The sequence below is a fragment of the Micromys minutus genome, assembly GCF_963924665.1.
Source record: "Micromys minutus genome assembly, chromosome: 1".
Taxonomy (NCBI): domain Eukaryota; kingdom Metazoa; phylum Chordata; class Mammalia; order Rodentia; family Muridae; genus Micromys; species Micromys minutus.
Window position 1 is genome coordinate 70,374,450 of NC_137969.1, and position 20,154 is coordinate 70,394,603.

The 20,154-nt window shown below is 46.2% G+C and overlaps 1 protein-coding gene across 2 annotated transcripts; it reads right to left on the reverse strand.

The window, feature by feature from the left end:
• Positions 1-748: 748 nt before the first annotated feature.
• ARHGAP30 (Rho GTPase activating protein 30) lies at positions 749-19,361 on the reverse strand. 2 transcript variants are annotated; one of them, XM_080933087.1, is made up of 13 exons: positions 19,257-19,361; positions 11,542-11,644; positions 8,725-8,869; positions 7,516-7,598; positions 7,275-7,382; positions 6,172-6,299; positions 5,541-5,715; positions 5,359-5,462; positions 5,201-5,278; positions 4,285-4,686; positions 3,053-3,330; positions 2,608-2,961; positions 749-1,983 (listed from the first exon to the last, which is right to left on the reverse strand). In XM_080933087.1, the coding sequence occupies exons 1-13, from the start codon at positions 19,351-19,353 to the stop codon at positions 1,354-1,356; spliced, it is 2,685 nt and encodes an 894-aa protein (XP_080789213.1). In that variant the 5' UTR covers positions 19,354-19,361; the 3' UTR covers positions 749-1,353. The 2 variants fall into 2 exon arrangements, with proteins under 2 accessions (XP_080789213.1, XP_080789212.1); XM_080933086.1 differs by having other exon boundaries at positions 749-2,961.
• Between the last annotated feature and the right edge of the window lie 793 nt (positions 19,362-20,154).

Consider the following 20,154-nt stretch of genomic DNA (forward strand, 5'->3'; position numbering starts at 1 on the left):
GAAGTATTATAGCTAGAATTCAGATTCTGAAGCCATTCAGACCCTGAACTGACACCTTTTTCTTTTTCGTTCTTTTTTCTTTTCTTTTTTTTTTTTTTTGAGATAGGATCTCTATGTAGTGCTGAGCTGCTGAGCTGTCCTACATAAACCAGTCTGGACATCACCCCCCCCCCCCCATTCCCAAGTACTATGATTAAAGACATGCTACCACACCTAGAAACGGCCATTTTTTAACTCTTTGAGATCTTTAATAAGCATTTTTGCTTTATTTCCTCAATTTCCCTGTAAAATGGAAATGCCAATACCAGCTTCACAAAGTAAGTGAATTAAGTAAATTCAAGCACAAAGTTTTTATGCACACAAATCTAGCCCAATTGCTGGCATTAGATGAACATTATGTAAATACAGGTTTCTCTTCCTCATTTATTGACCACCATGAACCCAGTTCTACTTTCTAGCTATAAGTTTCCATGACAACTGAGGAAGAATATTTAAATAAGAAAAAACGGAAAAAAAGAAAAACCAAGATATATACATTTTGGCAACATCCAAATGTGATACCTTTCACCCAAAACTTTAATAAAAGTACATACACTAATTAAATGTTTTTTAAAAATCAGCTTTTATTATCAAACAGCCATCATTGCTAGATGGGGCTTGTAGCCCTAGCCTGTGTAGAGACAGTGCTAGGGCCAGAGTGACGACATTCCCTTTTCCTAAAATGGGAGGAGGTTATTCTGATGGGGAACAGAAAGATCAGAGGGATCGGTACAGGACCTGTTTTCTAAATAACTAAGGCAGAGGGTGCCATCTCCTTCATCAAACACTGAGGACTTCAAAGAACTTCTTGGATATATGTTTCTCCTACTCTAAAACTAAAGAGGGTCAGGAGATGAACAAAGATCTGGGAACAAAACAGGAGTGAGCTATTTTATATCTGGTCCTTTATCTTCCACATCTACCCTAGGCCTTTGTGAAGAGAAATTCACAGCCTCAGAAGAGGGCCAGAGTTCGACTGGAATTCCCCCTCTGTATTTAAAATTTAAGAAGAAAAAAAAAAAGCTTCTACTTACCTACCCTGTGTTTTGGTTAATAACCACAACTCCATGGAAACAAGATCTTTTTATATTTCTTAAGACTCTGCTAAGACATAAATGCTTTTTTGTGTCTAACACAAACTCAAGTAAACCCACCAAGGTAGTGCCTCCCATGGTCAAAACAAGTAGACGGAGCACCCAAGCTTATGGAATTAGATATCTCAGCTGCTGAGGCAGCAAAGACAACTAGGCAAGTACTCCAGAGATTGGTAACGATTTTTTTTTTTTTTTTTGGGTCTCTCTTGTCTAGTCCTAATCACACCCCTTCATCTTTCCCATGATTAGTCTGTGTTTCAAATGCATATGTCTGGCGCTGAGGGGCCACAAGAGGGACAGCAGGGTGAAGCTCTCTAGGAGGCAGACTAAGCCGACTCCTGGGCTCAGACCCTTCTAGGCCTTCAGGTGGGAGTTCCAGAGAGCTAAGGGGCCGGGAAGAATGGATGGGGATCATGCTACAAGGAGAGGTTCTGGAATTGAGGCTATAATCCCCACCTCCAGTACAGGTCTGGGTCCGCCGAACTCCCTGAGCTTCTGTCCTCTGGCGTTCCCGGGCCAGGGCCACAGCAGCATCAAAAGAAAGACTACCCCCATTCCTCCAGGAAGCTCGAGAACTCCAAGATTTTTCTCCAGGAGTCCCATCAAGCCTACCAGGCCTTGGACATGGGCTTGCAGGTGCTACGTGGATCTTGCTATGCATTGCATTGGGCATCTTGGCAAACTGTGGTTTGGGGGGCACTACAGGAACAGAACGGACCTGTCGGACCTGAACTAGGGTGGAAGCTAGACGCATGCCCACACCACCAGCTGACCCACAGGGACAAGAATACAGGTCACATGTCTCAGAATTGAGCTGTCCCTCAGCCTCCATTCCCTCTGATTCAGATGGCTGTATGGTGGCTTGTTCCATCTCAGAGGTCTGTTCATTGATTTCTTCTGTACTGTCAACTCTCAGTAACTCGACACCTGGCCCTTCAGAGAGGGCCCCCTCGTCTAAGGAGTCACCAACACCTCTCATGCCTTCGCTTACTACATCTATACTGTTTTGTTCCTTGCTGACACTCCCTTCCTTCTCATAATCACCTTCTTCTGGACCTCTACTGTCTTCGCCGTGTCCTTGGTCTTCTCTTGACTTATGATCACTCTTCCTCCTCAGTCCTTCCATCTCACCCTCTCTACCTTTCTCAGCCTGGTGTTTGTGGACAACTTCCCAGCTCTCCTCAGGAACCGGGTATTCCTGGAGCACATGCTCTGGATCCATCTCAGATTCTGCTTGGGTGTCCTCTCCTTTCTTGGCTCCTTCTTTTCTCTTGATCTCTTTCACCTCATCTTTACCCTGTTCTCTTGTTTTGCCCATATCCTTGGTCTCCTCTATACTTTCAGTCTCTTGACCTTTGGAATTTTCTTCCTTGGCCTCTAGCTCTTCCCTATTCCCTTCTTCAAAACCATCCATCACCTTTTGGCTTCTTTCAGCCTCCTCTCCTTCATCAACCTTTCCAGCCTCAATCTCAGTCTCTGGAGTTGCCTCTGCTTCTTCCCTGTTATCTGATGTGCTTCGGGGCTCAGCCTCCTTGTCCTGCCCGGTTTCCGAGCATCCCTGTTCTTCAGTCTGTGTTGGAGGTTGATTCCCAAACCTTGCTACCTCGTCCTCCTCCAGACTCCCTACACTTTCCCAGTTGATGGGTTTAGGCCCCAGAAGGGGACTCAAATCATCATAGGCACTCAAGAAGACTTCTTCCCCATAGTCCTCTTCTACATCAGGCGTGGGACCAGCAGAATCAAGAGGACAGCAGTTAGGAGCCAGGACATACTGTGCATCTTCCAGAGACAGATCATCCAGGGGTGGCTCCACAGAGAACTCTTCCACCTGTAGGCATAACATTGTGACTAAGAGCCAGGTAGCCCTATCCACTTTCTGGGCTGCACACTACTCATATACCCAGCATATCTCTTCTTACCTGAGGCCCAACTCTCAGGAGCTCCTCCAGGTAGCCCATCCCAGGGTCGTCCTCCCCAAGGGAGAAAGCTGTTGCTCCTGCTGCTCCTGCGGCTTCTGCCTTGGCCACCTCTCTATCCTCCACCCCCACCCACTCAGGTTCTGAGCTGCTCAAATCCTCTAGGAAGGAGAAGGAATCCTGCACCTCCTGGGACAAGGAGTCCTCCAGGGCAGGAGTCATGTCTGCAGGGCTCAAGTCATCCAGGGGACCTGGGACTGATCTTGCCTCTGATTTCTCATCTGTTGAGAGAAAGATAGTTCTGGGAATCAAAAGTCTTCCACTGTTCCCATCCCCATCTCCTACTGTTGGATTACAGATGTTAGGCTCCACACCAGGTTTTTGTTGTGCTGGCGATCATACCCAGGGCTTTGTGCATCCCAGGCAAGCACTCTAGCAACAGAGCACATCCTCAGCTCCTTATCCTTGTTTTACATGTAATAAAGCTGAATCTCAAAACAATTTGTCTGAGGTCGCACAGCTAATATGTGGTCCAGACAAAACCTGAATGTCTGTGTACTTAATTGTCCACTTTCGTCAGCCCTATATAATCTTAGGGTTTCTTATCAGTGACACTTTGGGACAAGGAATGGGAGCATGGGTCAGATCCTACCTAGCTTTGCTTCTTCCTGCCTAACTGGTGGTAAATTGTTTGAGATGACTTTCAGGCTCACTGTAATGTGAGAATAGCAATACTTATATCGTCATACTATGAAAAAAATGAAGTGAGCCAATGTCTCCCAGTGCTCAGCACATATTGATAAGTGTTGGCTAGCTCTAGAACCCTGGCTGTCCTGGAACTCACTCTGTAGACCAGGCTGGCCTCAGACTCAGAGATCCGCCTGCGTCTTCCCTCCAAGTGCTGAGACTAAAGGCCTGTGCCACCACTGCCCAGCTCTGCAGTGACTTAATACCAGCTTTCTACTTTATTCATATTTACTAAACCCCTTTCTGTGTCTGGCACACAGCACTATTCTTGGGGTAAATCAGTGGATTTGAAGCCTGGCAGAGATTCTCCTCTCCGTGTACTTTATATAACATAATATTATTGATTTCCAAACTCCAAATCTAGGCAGGCACTATCAGACAACACAAGGCTTAAGGACGAAGGCCTTTGACCTTCCAAGCTTCAGCCCAGAACTTCAACCTAGATTTTTAGACCCCTTTCCAGTCCAAGGCAATCTCCAAGTTCTCACCTGGGGGGCCGGGGCCAAGGCCTGGGCCTGGGCCAGGACCTGAGGCAGGGCTTGTCCGAGGTTGTAGGGCAGGGCACTCAAGGCCACGGGTGAGCCTGACCAAGGAGACATTAGAGATGATGTTCGGAGGTACACTAAGGATAGAGGTTATGTGCAGAGGGAGGTTGACGTTGTAGGGGTCTGAGATGTGGACACCAGCACAACGCTCTGCTCGACTGCTCCCTAAGGCCCGAACAGCTGAGCGCCCAGCGCGTGGAGTTCCTGGCTCAGAATTTGCACTGCCCAGCGCCTCTGCTTCAGGCTCCTGTTCACCTTCTGCTGCATCCATGGAATTACTCTCCAAGCTCTCAGTCATCAATGAGCTTGGCTGAGAACTGCTGGACCCCACCAGCCCCTCTGGCTCTGTAGAAGAGAGAGAGAGGGTCAGGTGGTCATTAGCCTCAGCTTCAAAGGGTCTTGAAAGCTCATGCAAGACCTCATCTGCTCTGTTTTCTTAGATTCTAGAGGCAGGATAAGTGACCCGTACCAGATCCAGCTTCCTTAGTCACTACTGCAACGTATCCACCCAGTCAGCAGGGCAAAGGTCACACATACCTGATGATTCTTCTTCCTCCCTGTAGATACAGTCACCAGCTACCACTACCACACACATGCGTGCACATCTTTACACCCTTCTATATACACATACTCAGAGTCTCCTACACATACAAATACTTGTGAATGCACTCAGCGATTAGACTGTAGGTTCATCATTGTAAAACTTGGCATCTATCTCCAAGAGTGGTATATTAATAGGAACTCATTAATTTTTTTTAATTACTGGGCATAATTGGTTACACTTACAAAGCCACAGGTTTTTGCTGCTGTTGTCACAGCACATATACATACACACACAGTCATGAAGACCTGTACTCACCGTCACTGGCCCCAGCGGCAGCACTCAGTGAGTCCATGCTTTTAGCAGGTCGCAGTGTCCCCTTACTGGATTTTTCTTCTGGAAATACGGATGTACATAGCACCAGGGACCTTGCACATATTCAGCAGAATCCTAACCTCCCACCATCCCAGACTTACCCCTGTCCTCAGCCCTCAGTGGAAGTTTACGTTTTGTCTCGTGTCCAGAGCGACCTAAATTGAAAATGGAGCGCCATTTCCTGACCTTCAATGAGCCCTTTCTCCTGCAGATAATGGAGATACAATTAGGAGTGCAACCCGATGGCCAGTAAAGGGAAGGAGTCCCAGAAAGGAGACCTTACTTGTGTTCTGCAATCTCAATGATAGTATGGTAGGGTCGGATCTGTGGAGGTCCATCCCCAGCCTGTAAGACGCTAGGCAAATGGTAGGCAAGAGGTGTGGGCATGAGGTCCTCGGAGCTTCCTGATGCTCGGGCCCCTGGAAGTGATTTCCATCCACTCTCCAAATCTACACCAGCTAGGAAATCAAAAGGAATTAGCCAGTCAACAATAGAGCCAAGAAAGGAACCTCAACTCCCCAGTCCATCCCTACCTCCCTAATTACCAAGCTAAAGATATATTCAGAGACTCTTGGAGATAGATCCTCTGTATCCATTTCAGAAGGGTATTCTCATGAACAAAGGGGACCAGGAGATCCCAAGTGGTCCAGTCCCTATGCTACAATGACAGCAGAAAGTGCCTGCTTGAGCCCTAGCTGTATTGATATCTCTGCAATGTTCTCTGTATATGACCTTTGCCTACTTCTCTTTATGAGAGACACAGTCTTCTTACCCACAGAATAAGAAAACTGAATTAAATGACATTGAGGCTCTCTACACTCTTAGTTAAAAGGCTACACAACAACTAAAGCTCTCCATACCACGAGTCCCCTGGCAGAGAGTGCTGATGTGTAATGGGCAGAAAGGATACTAACCAGAGAGGGAGTCACCTCTAAAGAGCTGGTCCACATGGGTGAGGATGAACTCCACAACAATGGACTGCACACGAACCTCCATGAATGCTGCTGTCCCATTGAAGCCTGAGGCTTCTATGTCCTTGGACCTGTAAAGATGTGGAGTTCAAAACACTTATCTAAAGTCTTCCTGAAACATATATATGTGTGTGTGTATACATATTTATATGTGTGAATATTACAGTGTGAATATTTACATATACATACACATATGTGTCATGTATGTGATATATAGATATAGATATAGATGGCATGATCTCACTATATTACTGTGGCTTCCCTGGAACTCTTGTGTACACCTTGAACTCACAAAGACCCACCTGCCTTTGTCTCCTTAGTGCCGGTGTTAAAGTCATGTTACAAAATTCCCAGCCTCTGAAATACTCTATGCTCTCTCCACTTGTCCTTACCTTCAGTTCTTCCTCTTTTTTAAAAAAGAGATTTATTTATTTTATGTATGTGAGTATACAGTCACTGTCCTCAGACACACCAGAAGAGGGCATCAGATCCCATTAAAGATGGTTGTGAGCTACCATGTGGTTGCTGAGATTTGAATTCAGAACCTCTGGAAGAGCAGTCAGCACTCTTAACCACTGAGCCATCTCTCCAGCCTCCCAGTTCTACCTCTTTAGCCACATGCATGATTCAAGCTCTCATGTCACTTCCCCCGGAAAGCCATCTTAGACACCCTCAAATAATATCTACTTTCCTTTCACACTTTTTGCACTATAGCACAAAAGGCAGGGCACGAGAATTGTTATAATCAATAATGCTTTGGGCCATACTGATATACAGGCCAGTTCTTGAATTGATTGCAAGGATGCTTGCTCAACAAATGGTTGGCAAAGACCAGCATTCTAGTCCCTGAATTCCATAACACAGTGTAAGGAAACAGAGGCCTTGCTCTTAAGAACTTCATTTGGTCTCAGAGGAGGCCTAAGTTTGTGGACTTCATATTACTCGGCTACAGCTGAACTTCCCTGTATGGCTAGGTTTATGAGACACCCCCCCAACCCTTCTCCGGTGCACCCACACAACCACCATCTGCTCAGATATGCACCCACCTGAGCAGGTTGGGGGCCCACACAATCGCCAAATTTCGGGCATGCATGTTAGTTTGGGCACTGAATGAGGCCATGTGGACCAAGTGGCGCATAAGGAACTCCAGGGTCCTGCAGGAAGGAAGAAAGGGATCATCTAAAATATACTCTGAGCAGGGTTTGGGCTGAGACTCGAAAGCAAGGCCTGGGTCGTAGGTAGGGCAAGGGGACATCTCTGGAATACAGTGGGTGGAGCCTCACATACCTGTAGTTTTGGATAGGGAGTTCTTGAAGCACTTCTAGGATCTTGACCAAGCGCTCTGGCTCTAGCTGCACAGCCACTGCCTCCTAGTTGGGAACAGAGGTATAAGTAGGAGACATTGACTCAGATTTGACTCCTGTGCTTCTCAGAGCTCCAAACTAAACTCTTAGGAATGATCTGTTCTATATACCACAGTGGCCTCACCTAGATCTTCAAGACACTGTAAAATAGTAAAACCGCCTCTGCCTGAGTATGACAGCACAAGCCTGTGACCAAGCGCTCTGGTGGTAGATGCAGAGGCCAGAAAACAAGGGCAAAGATATTAGCCCCGTGGCAGGGTACTTGTCTTGCATGCCCAAGACCATTGGTTTGATCCCCAGAACCACAGGAAGAAAGCCTCTCTTATGACCTTGAACTACTCACTAGCATCCCCCTGCTTCTGTCTCATTTGGTACAGCTGTGGAACTAGACTACAGAGCTGTTTAAAGGTGTCTAGGGAGGTGATCCCTCCAGGCTAGGTTGGGTGGACTGAGCTGGATGGAGCTGCTATTCAGAATCTCAATGTAGTTGCACTCAACAATAAAATGCACGCCCTTTCGGCAAGTAGATAAGATTCTGCTCTGTTGCCCAGCCTGGGCTCAAACTCCAGCAATCCTTCTGCCTCAACTCCCCCAAGTAGTTAGAACTTTATTTTTAAAAAAGTACTCAAATCAAGATACCATTTTTGCTGTATGTCTTCTCCCCCAAAGCTATCTAACAGCTGACAGAGGGACATTCCTGAAAGTATTTTTGTTATGTGAACAGCTTTCTTGTTCTCTTAAGTATAGGGAAGCTCTGATCTAGGTGCTTTCCAAGGCCTCATGGCTTTGACAACCTGCCCTTTATCTTCCAAGTCTTACCACTGTTGTGTGGTCTGCAGGCCTTCTGGGAAATACACCAAAAGGGAGAAAATGAAGATGAGAGGAAGTAGGAGGTTGGGGAGGAGGGGTCTTCCTCCTCGTCATACTTTACCGTTACTATCACTAGTGTTGGAGCATCACACTATTGATACATGTCCGAAATTCCAATGGGTTTTTGCATCATCAGCTTCAACCCATAAAGACATTGCCAAGACAGGCATACCACTGGGACCGTGGCTGGCACACCTGGGATGTCAAAATTGAAGTGGTTGCCGTCGAACCCTGTCTCCCACCCTTCTGCCTCTCAACTCACAGCAAATTTGTCATAGAGCCGGTAAGTGAGGAGGGGGTCTGGCAGTTCTCTGAAATAGGCCTTGCACAAGGAGGAGACGCAGTGGATGTCCTGGAGATAAATATCCCGCCGCAGGTCTGGCTTCCGCTCAGCCTCAAACTCCTGCCTGAGGAGGAACAGGGTGCTCAGGAGTGGTGAAGGTCAGACAGAGGATATGAAGGGAGAAGCAGGAGCTAGGGAGGTCAGACAGGGTCGTGACTCAACATGTGTGAGACTTGAAAGGAGAATCTTGGAATGTATATATGTCAACAAATATTAGAAATTGTATATGTAGATGTGAATATAAGAGTGGGTGTAAGTAGGTAAGTGGATCTGTGCATGACCAACCAGAGATAAAGGATTAGCAACAAAGGAGTATGTAGAAATTAATAGACATGGGGAATAATGGACCTAAGTATGTCTTTCCCTCCTTTCCTTCTTTCCTTCCTTCCTTCCTTCCTTCCTTCCTTCTTTCTTTCTTTCTTCTTTCTTTTTTTCTTTCTTTTCTTCTTTCCTTTCTCCCTCCCTCCCTTCCTCCTTTCCTTTCTTTCTTTTGAAAGGATCCCACTATGTAACTCTGGGTAGCCTAGAACTCAATAAATAAACCAAGCTAACCTCTGACTCACAGAGCTCCACCCTCTGTCCCCTGAATGTGGACAATCACGCTGTGTGCCACTATGCCTAGCCTGGGTATAATGTTTAAAACAGACATGTTAAGTCTTCATAGTCTTGATTAGATTAGCCAACAGTTGCTCAGTATGATACCCAACATACCAACCACCAAAAAAACAAAAACAGACAAAACGATACCACAGATTCTCCTGGGAGATCAAGACAAGGGGCTAGGGAACTATCTTGATTGATAACGTGCTTACCGCACAAGCATACGAGTCTGAGTTCAGATTCCCAGCACCTATATAAAAAGCCAGGCACAGCAACAGAAGCCTGCAAGCTCAGCACTGGGGAAACGTATACTGGGGATTCCAGGAACTTTCCAGCCAGTCTGTCAAGCCAAATCTGCAAGTTTCAAGTTCAGCAAGATACTCTGGCTTCAACCAACAATAATAATAATGTAAAGGGGGCTGGAGAGATGCTCAGTGGTTAGAGCTGTTCTTCCAGAAGACCCAGGTTCCATTCCCAGCATCCACATGGTGCCTTGTAGCCATTCATAACTACAGTTCTGGGCCTCATCTGGCTTTTGTGGGTACCAGGCACACACATGTTGCATAGACATACAAGCAGGCAGAACATCCATACACATAAAAATAAAATATACACAAATTTAGGAGGCTGGAGAGATGGCTCAGTGGTTGAGAGTACTGGCTGCTCTTCCAGAGGTCCTGAGTTCAATTCCCAGCATCCACATGGTGGTTCACAACCATCTGTAATGGGATCTGATGCCCTCTTCTGGAATGTGTGAAGACAGATCATTTGTATGTAAAATAAATAAATAAATATAAAAATACATGAATTTAAAAATAAGGTAAAGAATGATTATCAGAAGATAAGCAACATTGACCTCTGACCTCCACACAAATGCACACAACTACACCAATACATGTTTACATATAACACACAAAAGAAAGAAAGGAAAGAAACATTTATATGTCAAAGGACACTATCAATACAATGAACCCTGGGTTCAAAATCCCCACTACCACAAAGAAGAAGAGAAGGAGGAAGAGGAAGAAGAGAAGGGGGAGGGGAGGACAACCCACAACCCATAGATGGGGAGAGTACTGCTCATCACACTCCTGATCAAAACCCAGTATTCAGAACATATAAGCACTCTTGTCACAACTAAATGATTTAAAACATACAATTTAAGTGCAAGCATACGATTTGAACAGGCACATCTCAGAAGAAGGACAGGAAAGCTTTTAAGCCTCATCTGCAGCTGGGAAGACACATACATAAGTCACAATGACACATTAATACACACCCACCATGATAACTACAACCAAAAAGACACAGTAACAAAAGTTGGCAGGGATGTGGAGAAATTGGAACCTTCATCCATTGCTGGCAGGGATGGAAATGGTACAGCTGTTAAGGGAAACAGTTTGGTAGTTACTATTAAAAGATTAATACGAAGTTACCATATGGCCCAGCAATCTTGCTCAGGTGTACACTCATAACAACTGAAATTACATCCACAAAACAACCTGCGCATATTTGTAGCAGAATTATTCAGAATAACCAAAAGATGGAAATCCTGGACAACTGTCAGCTGATGAATGATTAAAAAAGAAAGCTATGTGGCTATGCCAGGGAATTGTATTCATCTACAGAAAGCAGTAAAATACTAGTGCATGCCACAGCATGCGTGACCTTTGAAAGAACTCATAGTGAAGAACAGACTTAGAAAAACATGAATCATTTTCTTGGTTTATATGAGATGTCCAGGGCAGACAGAACCATACAGACAGAAAGTCAGTTGGGCATAGGTGCAGGAGAAATGGAGAGTTTCTTTGAAAGGTGGCGACAAGTTCTGGATGTGCCATGGTGATGGTTGTAGTGTTGTGAATATACTGAAATGACCGACTCAGATTTTTAAATGGTGAGTTTTATGGTGCACATCCTTGTGTGTGTGCGTGCAGATGGAGAGTGTGTGTGTGTGAAGTGTAGCCTGGGGTCTACACTTCACCAGACCAGACTTTAGATCCTCTCCATGGAATAGTACCTAACATCTACACTTCCTTCTCCCACTTCCCCTCCCCTTCCTCCAGCTCCCTCCTGCAGCTTTACCATGGCTCCCGGCCTCCTGCCCACAGAGTCCACCTGCTCTATCTGACTCACCGGAGCTTCTGGATGTTAGAGGAGACCCCTGAGAGACGGTAGATCCCATCCACCACGCCATACTCTTGCACAAACTCTGCACAGCTCCGTAGCACCTGGGGCACTGGGGACACAGAAGGCAGAGAAGGAAAACGTTTCTAGCTTCTCAGCTAAGGGATCTGAGAAATGGAAGCATCACTAAGATTAAGGGCAAAGCTTATTAAATAAAAAGAACCCAACCCTCACTAGAAAGGTTCTTCTGTCCCTTGGTCCTGGAGTATTGGCATAAACACCTGTACCGAGGAGGAACTCACTGCTACTCAATATTAACTCTCTCAGTTTTTTTTTTTTTTTTTTTCCTGAGACAGGGTCTTTCTGTGTAGTCCAGGCTGTCCTGGAACTCCCTTTATAGACAAGGCTTGCCTCGAACTTACAGAGATGCACCTGCCTCTGCCTCCCAGGAATGAGACACCACTGCCTGACTCATTTGTTTGCATTTGAGACAGGATCTGGAAGGTCTGGGGTTGGCATTCATCTTGTTATGTAGATGAGGATGACCTTGAATTTAAGATCTTCAGGCCTCTACTTCCTGAGAATTGGAATTACAGGTATGTGGCATAGCTATGTTTGTTTGTTTTTTTTTTTTTTTTTTTTGAGACTTTGTACCCTAGGATGACCTTGAATTTGTGACTTTGAATTCCTGATTCTACTTCTTCCATTTCCTGAAAGCTGAGCTTATAAGCATATGCCCCATATTTGGTTTATGTGATATTGGGAATCAAACCTAGGGTCTGTGCATGTTAGGCAAGCACTCTGCCAAGCCAATGCCAAACCAAGCCACCCCAGTCCCTCCTTTTGTGACTGTATTCTCAGTAGTATGTACTGTTATTTACGATTAAAAGAAAATGGTAGGCTAGAGTTGTAGAACAATAAACCATTTTCTACCATAACCTTGCATTCCATTTTTACCATTAATATATTCAGCAGCTCATCTATAAATTCAGATGACAAAACCATAAAAATTAGTTAGCTTAAAAATAAATAATTAAGCTGGGTGTGACGGCACATGTCTTTAATTCCAGGACTTGAGAGGCAGAGACAGGTAGATCTCTGAGTTTGAGGCCAGCCTGGTCTACAAAGTGAGTTCATGGACAGCCAGGGTTACACAGAAAGACCTTGTCTCAATAAAAGCAATCATCATCATCATCGTCATCATCACCGTCACCAAACCAGTCTTATTTGACTTTTATCCTTCACAGAAACTCTCTGAATATACCAGGGAGACAACAACAGAAATCAAGGCCAGGGAGATACAGCTTTGTGGGGGTCACCCATATAAAAAAGCTGGATGCAGTGGCTTGAATCTATAATCCCGGCACTCCTATGGCATAATGGGAGGCAGAGAAGGGGAGTCATCTGTAAGTTGGTGGGCCCGCTAGCCTGGAGTACTCTGTGTAGCAGCAGAAACAAGAGAGACCCTCCTCACAAGATGGAAGGCAAGGACCAACTCTCAAAAGCTGTCCAAATAAATAATAATTTTGAAAAGCAAAAGTATGACAGGCATCTTATATTCAGCTTTCATCTTTTTCCATTCCTAGTTCTGTGTATGTATTCGCACACACAGATTGCCCTACCGGAGTGCTGGGAACCGAACCCTAGTCATCTGCAATGTAGCATGTGTTCCTAATTGCTGGGCCATCTCTCCAGCCTCGAATTCAGCTTTCATTCTGGGAGTCATGGGAAGCTCAGGTCTGCAACTTTGGAACTGAAAGTTCTCGTTGACATCAGCTGGTACTCCAGAATTTGTATTGGGGGAAGAGGAGGCAGCAATCTTGTGCGGCAGAGGAGTCAAAGTAAAAGTCTTGTCCCCAAATCGCTTTTATGTAATGCTCTATCCACCATGAAAAAGTGAACAACGCTTATCCAACTGAAATGGAACCCAGCCAAAGGGGCTTACTTTGAGGTACTTTCTCCGGTAAGAAAGCTTGCCTTTATTTAGTTTGACATTGGAAAGTACCACGTCTGGTCATGTGGTCAAGCGTGGGAAAAGAAAGTTGACTTCCACTAGTTGTCCTTTGAGCTCCATATGCTCTCCATGGCACATGTCACCCCCACATACACACACAAAATAAGTAAGCATTTTTTAAAAGTGCGAAAAGAATTGTGTCAGCTTGTCTGACTCTGGGCCACCACTATGTTACCAGATTAATCTCCTTAAAGATAATCCGTGGTATTCCTCGTGCTATCTTGACATAGTATCAGCTGGGGTAGAGCCTCAAGAACAAGTACTGGGTTCCACCTAGAGAGCTAAGGGCAGCTATGTATGCAAGCTGACACAAAACTGTACCTCGAGGTTCTTTGCACCCTTAAAATCTTTGGCTACATAAGCATCCAGCGGACTCTACCCAAGTACCCATTGCTTATCTTTTCGCTTGTATTGCTTGTTTGTTTGGGTTTTTGTTGTTGTTGTAGTTGTTCTTTGTTTCATGTTTGGTTGGTTGGTTAATTGGTTTTTTGTTTGCTTGTTTCCACACAGGATTTCTCTGTGTAGCCCTAGCTGTTCTAGAACTCTGTAGACCTTAAACTCAGAGATTCACCTGCCTCTGCCTCCCAAGTCCTGGAATTAAAGGGGTGTTCCATCACCACCACTGGGTCCCATTGCTCATCTTAAACTAGGAGAACACAGAAGAAGGAATAAAACATGAGCTCCTCAGCCCGGGATATAAACTAGGTCCTGACGAATTCCACGACTCAGCCCCTTGCTAGTTCACAAACAAGCCTGGTTACCATCTCTCACTGATGTGGTTTGGATGTGCTTTTTTTTCTCTCAAGGGTTCCTGGGCTGAAACCTGGTCCTTAGTGTAGTGATGCTGAGATGGGGAGACAGTCCAGGAGGCAGGACCTAGTGAATGATGATTATGTCAGGGGCTCAGGCGGGCCTTTCAGGATGCTCCTATACCTTTCAGGTTCTAGGCGATTCTTCCACCAAGCCTTCCAGTGCTTCCTCTTTGGGGTGGAGTGGGCTTTGTGTGACTGAATAAGAGAGTGGGTCGTCATAAGCAATTCCACGCTGCGCTTCTGTTCCCTTCTATATATGGACAGTTTTCTTTCCACCTCACCATATTGTGAGGGGTCCCTTGCCAGGATGCCAAACATATGTTCTTGGAACCCCTCAGCCACTGTAGTCACAAGCCGAATCAACCTCTTCCTCATCCCTCCATTTGAGGGGTTTTGCTGTAGTACAGGGCACTTGTTCTACTGTCTGGAAATACCTTCTCCCCCAATTGCCTGGCAAACTAGTCCTGAAAACATATCTCAAGCATCACCTCCTAGCTGGGCAAAGTGGCACATGTCTCTAGTCTGAACTCCTCGGGAGGCTGAGGCAGGAAATTCATTTGAGCCCAGGAATTCAGGGCCAGCCTACAACGTAATGAGACCGCCTGAAAGCAAAAAAGTAAACAAGGGCTAGGGAGGTGGCCAGGCAGTTAAGAGGGTTTGTCTAGAAATCGAGAGGACTGGAGTTTATATCCCCAGAGTCCATGTAAACAGGTTGCAAGTCCAGCCCCAGAAGGTGGGGAGATGGGGGATGTCCCAGAGCAACCAACCTGGTGATACTCGCAACATCAACAGTGTTTGACCGAAAGACCCTCCAAAAATAATATGGTGAGAGTGATAGAGGAAGATCCAAAACACCAATCTCAAATCTCATGTACATGTGCACACACGAGAATAAGACAAAAGTAAGGAAATGCATTGCTGTGGATTCTGAACTCCTTGCATCCATCTATAGGACCGTTCCCATATTCCTTTGCTCATCTCAGTATTATGGTATTTTTTTAAAAGGTGTATTTAATTTGTATGCATACCACGTTCATGCAGGTACCTGAAAATGTCCAGAAGAGGGTGTCAGTTTAAGATGGAACTGCAGTTAGAGGTGGTTGGGAGCTACACAATGTGAGTGCTGGGAACTAAATCCAGGTCCTCTGCAAGAGCAGCAAATACTCTTAACTGTTGAGCCATTTCTTTAGCCCAATGTACTTAGCATACTCTATCATTAAATTGGGTTGTATCTATACCTCCTGATAAAAGGTACTATCTCATCAGAGAATCCTATCTTTCACTGAGGTGAAACACCGAATGTTTGTTAGATTATATAGTGAATGAATTCAGAGTTTACATCAGAATCATTGATGAGACCGGTTAAAGACATTCATTTGCCTTTGACAAAACACTGGGTCCTGTTCACTGGGACTCACCAGACAAATTCCTCCAATATGTCCCTGTCAGGAAAAGCTGTGTTTCTTTCAAGTTACCTTTACTCTGTTCCCTAAAAGCCTCGTGAGTCTCCTTTGACTTTAACTGCTAGGCAGTTCAAGGCCCGCCCCCAGCAGCCTCACAACTCTCTGGTGCACGTTTCTGGCTGCCGCCTGTCCTTCTTCCTTCCCCTTCACTCCAGCTTCTTCAGCCACGTATGCTGTTTGTCCTGCAGGGCCTCAGAAGCCAGCCCAAGCTTTTTGTGGAACAAAACATGGCAGAAAAACAGGGTGAAGGACAGACCAACCACCAGCTTTCAGCCTGTGACCTGGTTTTCAGATTCTTTCTCTTTTTGCTCATAACCAGAACTTGGGTAAGCCATAGAGGGTAAAAGACACTGAAGGAAGGCTTCATGTTCAGGGCAGTGCATATGTTAATGTGCACCCTCCTTGGAATGAGGGGCTAGGACATTCGCACGATGTCCTTAGACTGAGTGGCTCCTGAAACTTGTAGATTACAGTTTATGCCTTCAAACCTTGTTTGCATTTTTACATGACCCCTGTTCCTATCTCTCTGTACCGAATGCAGCGATGAGGCCAACCCCACTTTCGAAATTATTGTTCTGCCATTGAGTGCCTAATGCTACCTCAACTCTTTTAGCCACCACATTACTCTGCTTATTCATAAACAGTCTGCTGTCTGGGCCTGGTTAGTGCACACTAGTAATCCCAGCACTTGGAGCCACACGGCAGTACTGTATCTCCAAATACATAAATAAACATCCATAGCCCAAGTTCATCTAAACTCCTAGTTCAATCCAAACTTGGTTTCCCTCTCCTGTTCTTTTCAGTTGATTTTGAACCCCTGGAGTAGGTCTGTACAGAGATAGAAGATCTCAAGGAGCTTGAGCCATAAAGGAAATGGTCTAAGAGAGAGCAGGGTCAGAGACGTGGTGGACCTGCAGATGTCAATCAGAGAAATTAAGTCAAAGATACAGTCTAGAGAAAGACTGGGGTGGTAGAGTCAAATGACTAGAAGGATATGGATGGAGTCAAGGAAGAGGGACTTACAGTGAACCAGAAACCAAGCATGTGTAGTAAGGCTTAGGGGAAGAAAAAGATCTATTTAGGGGAAAAGAGTTGGGGAAGAGGTCTGAGGTTGAGCGAGGACATAAAGATAGTAAAAACCAAGATGGTGTATCTGGGAATATTGATTCACCAGAAGCTGATGATCTCGCTGGGCCAAGCCTCCATTTACTCACTGGGTCTTTGGCTCCTGAGAGAAGCTGTTGCCAAGCAACTTCAATCATCTGAACATTTTCCACCACTCTGTACCAGGGACGTTTTGGTAAAGGGAGGGCTTCTGTGATGCTCTGGTAGCCAAGGTTCATCTCTGGAGCCTTGGACTCTGGTGAGGTTCTGGTGAGGGACAGCATGTGTTTCTCTCATACTCTGGGAATCTCTTGCAGTCAGGAGTCCAGTTACCTTTTATTATCCCTGGATCTCTAGAGAGAATTCCCTTCACCTGCTGGGAACAGTGGACCCGAGGATCACAGAAGTAGAGTCTGGCTGTCTATGGCTCTTATGCTTCAAGACAGAGTTGGTGCTGGGACTCACAGGAAAGGGGAGAACCAGCATAAGGAGGCTGAACTCAGAACCCAGAGCCACAAGAATATCATCCCCAACAAAGCCATATGGTTGGTTCTCTGTCAAGTCATTATCTAGTGTTAGCTAGACAGCTCATCAGTTAAGAGAACTGTCTCTGTTGAGGAGGACCTGGGTTCAGTTCCCAACATCTACATGACAGCTAATAATTGTCTGTATCTTCAGTTCCAAAGAGAATCTGACATTCTCTCCTACATCATAGACATTCATGCAGGCAAAATGTTCATACATATATAGTAAGAGTAAATAAATCTCAAATCATGTTTTAATTATCGATCTCAGAGGGTAAAGGATGCCTGCCATCAAGTCAGAAGACCTGAGTTCAATTCCTGGGACCTACATGATGGAAAGAGAGAACCAACTTCCAGAAGGTGTCCTCTAGTCCTCTAACCTTCACACGCACTGTGGTATACACACATACACACACACACACACACACACACACACACACACACACACACACCCCTGTGAAATGGTTCAGTGGGTAAAAGGTGCTTGCTATCAAACCTGATCCCTAGGACCCACATGATAGGAGGAGACAATAGATCCTGTCAAGTTGTCCTCTGACCTCAAACCTACACTGGAACTAACGGCCCCTCCCTCAGTATGTACACAAAATACTTAAATAAGTAGAGTAATAGCCTTTTTTGAAGAGGATAATTGTCTAGAGCCAGGCCTACTCAGTGAGAAGAAGACACAGAAAAGTCCACCTCAGCTGTTGAACAATTTCTTAGGTCCTGGGCTTTCCCTTAATGGAGGAGAAAAGGGGAAGGAGGTGTCTGGAGACACAAGGGCGGGGCTAAGAGCAGGAAATGAGCTGGGAACCACCAAGCACCCTCCCTTGACTACAGGCACCACAACCAGAGAAGGGGACAAAGAGGAAATGACAGATTGGGGTGGGGTGGAGTGGAGGAGGGCAGAATTGTGCCCCCCCTTTTTTGTAAATTGCTCGGCGTCCTGAAAACAAGCTGGGCAGTGTAGTCAGGACGGCTCTGACCAATTTCAGATCAAACTAAGGCATGGTTCTGAATAGCTACTGCACGTCCAGCACAGTGGCGAGCCTGCAGTGGTATTTCTGGCTTCCAGGCCCATTGCAGAGTGAGCTGGAGAAGGAGGGAGCTCCAGACAGGGTCCACACCCCTCTTTATTGCCAGTTTCCACTCCCAACATCAAACCAGGGCTGAAGCGGTCTGGTTCACTTTTCCCTGCATCCCCTGAGGAAACCCTGAACCAACAGATTTCTTCTTTGGAAGCAATTTAAAGAAGAGCGGCACTCTTCCCCACCCCCCAACCTCTTGTGGTCGAGCAAAGGTGCAGAAGAACCAGGTCCTTGTCTCTGGTGCTGTTCTCTAGCCAGGATGCCAACCTCTTCCCTCCCCGGGTTATATCCTCAGACTACTGGGCCCATTCCCAGCTGTTTTCTACTTACTCTCCCACCAACTATCCCTTTAGCCACTCTTCTGACACACGACCTCCATTCCCCCGACCCTGTCTCCAGTCTCCAGTCTCCATCCTCTCATCTGATTCATCTACCTCTCCAGACTTCCCAAATTTCCTCTTCCAAACAACCCCGAACATGTTTCCTTGGCGTGTCCTCAACTTCTCAGCTACCTGCTCCCTAACTATTACAGAAGGGCGCCTCTCTACCTTCTTCTCTGAACCACATTTCCTGTCTTGCCTTTGCCTAGGTCTCATGGGTGGTAATCCTGGGCCACTGCCCCTTCTCTAAAAGCTGATTCTGCTCAACGGAGAAGACAAGCTCGGTGACTGCATGGCAGTCCAGCCACCCAGGGGCCCCGCTTCAGTTGACGTCCTTACCTTCCTGGCCTGAGTGCTGTAGATGTTCCCGTAGGTCACACCCAAACACCCGTTCCTTGGAGCTGCCCTTCTTCTTTCCTTTCTGCCGAGACTTCATGGCCAGAGCCCTCGAGACCTCCGTGCCCCAAGACCTTTGACCTACCAGTCCCCCATGGAATCCCAGTCAGTAGTTGGGTTTGGCCCAGCCCCAGGGGGGCAGGGCTCCAAACTAGAGGTGGAGGGTGGCCTTGGCAAGGGACAGCAGCGCTTGCCTCTGGGGGGCCCCTGGGGCCACACGGAAGTAGGTATGGAAGAGGAAGCTACCAGAACCCTGGCATGAAGCTGGGTCTCGTGGCCAAGCTGAGCACCAGCCCTTCTCGTCCTGTGCAGCTCGAGGGGAGCAGGAAGCTGTGCAGCTCCTCAAACCCGCTTCCTGTTAGAGCATCTTTGCAACCACAGGCCCTCGGGTGGGGGAGGTAGTTGACATTCACATCCTCATCATTGTTGGGACTTCATCCATTGGTCACAGAAGAAGGTGATGTCAGAACCCCCGGGGTGGAGTAAGGGTGCCTAGGGTGTGAGCAGGTGGCAGGCATTTCTAGAGACCTTTAAAAGTATTGGGTGGGACAGAGACCTGAGGCTTGGCAGGAAAGGACCATGAGGAAAGGACCATGCAGAGCATATCCAGGAGAGGGGATATCTTTGATGACTCTGTTGTCTTGGTCAGGCCACATTACTTCACTGAACCTTGCTCACTGTACATTTGGAAATGAGGATACAGACCAGTTTCAGTTTCTTTGTGTGTAAAAGAGTACACGGCTGTCCACCCTACACACCTGCTCAAAGTTTCCAGGACAGTCAAATTAGAAACACTTCAAAAACGAAGGCATTGGGCTAGAGAGATGGCTCAGCGGTTAAT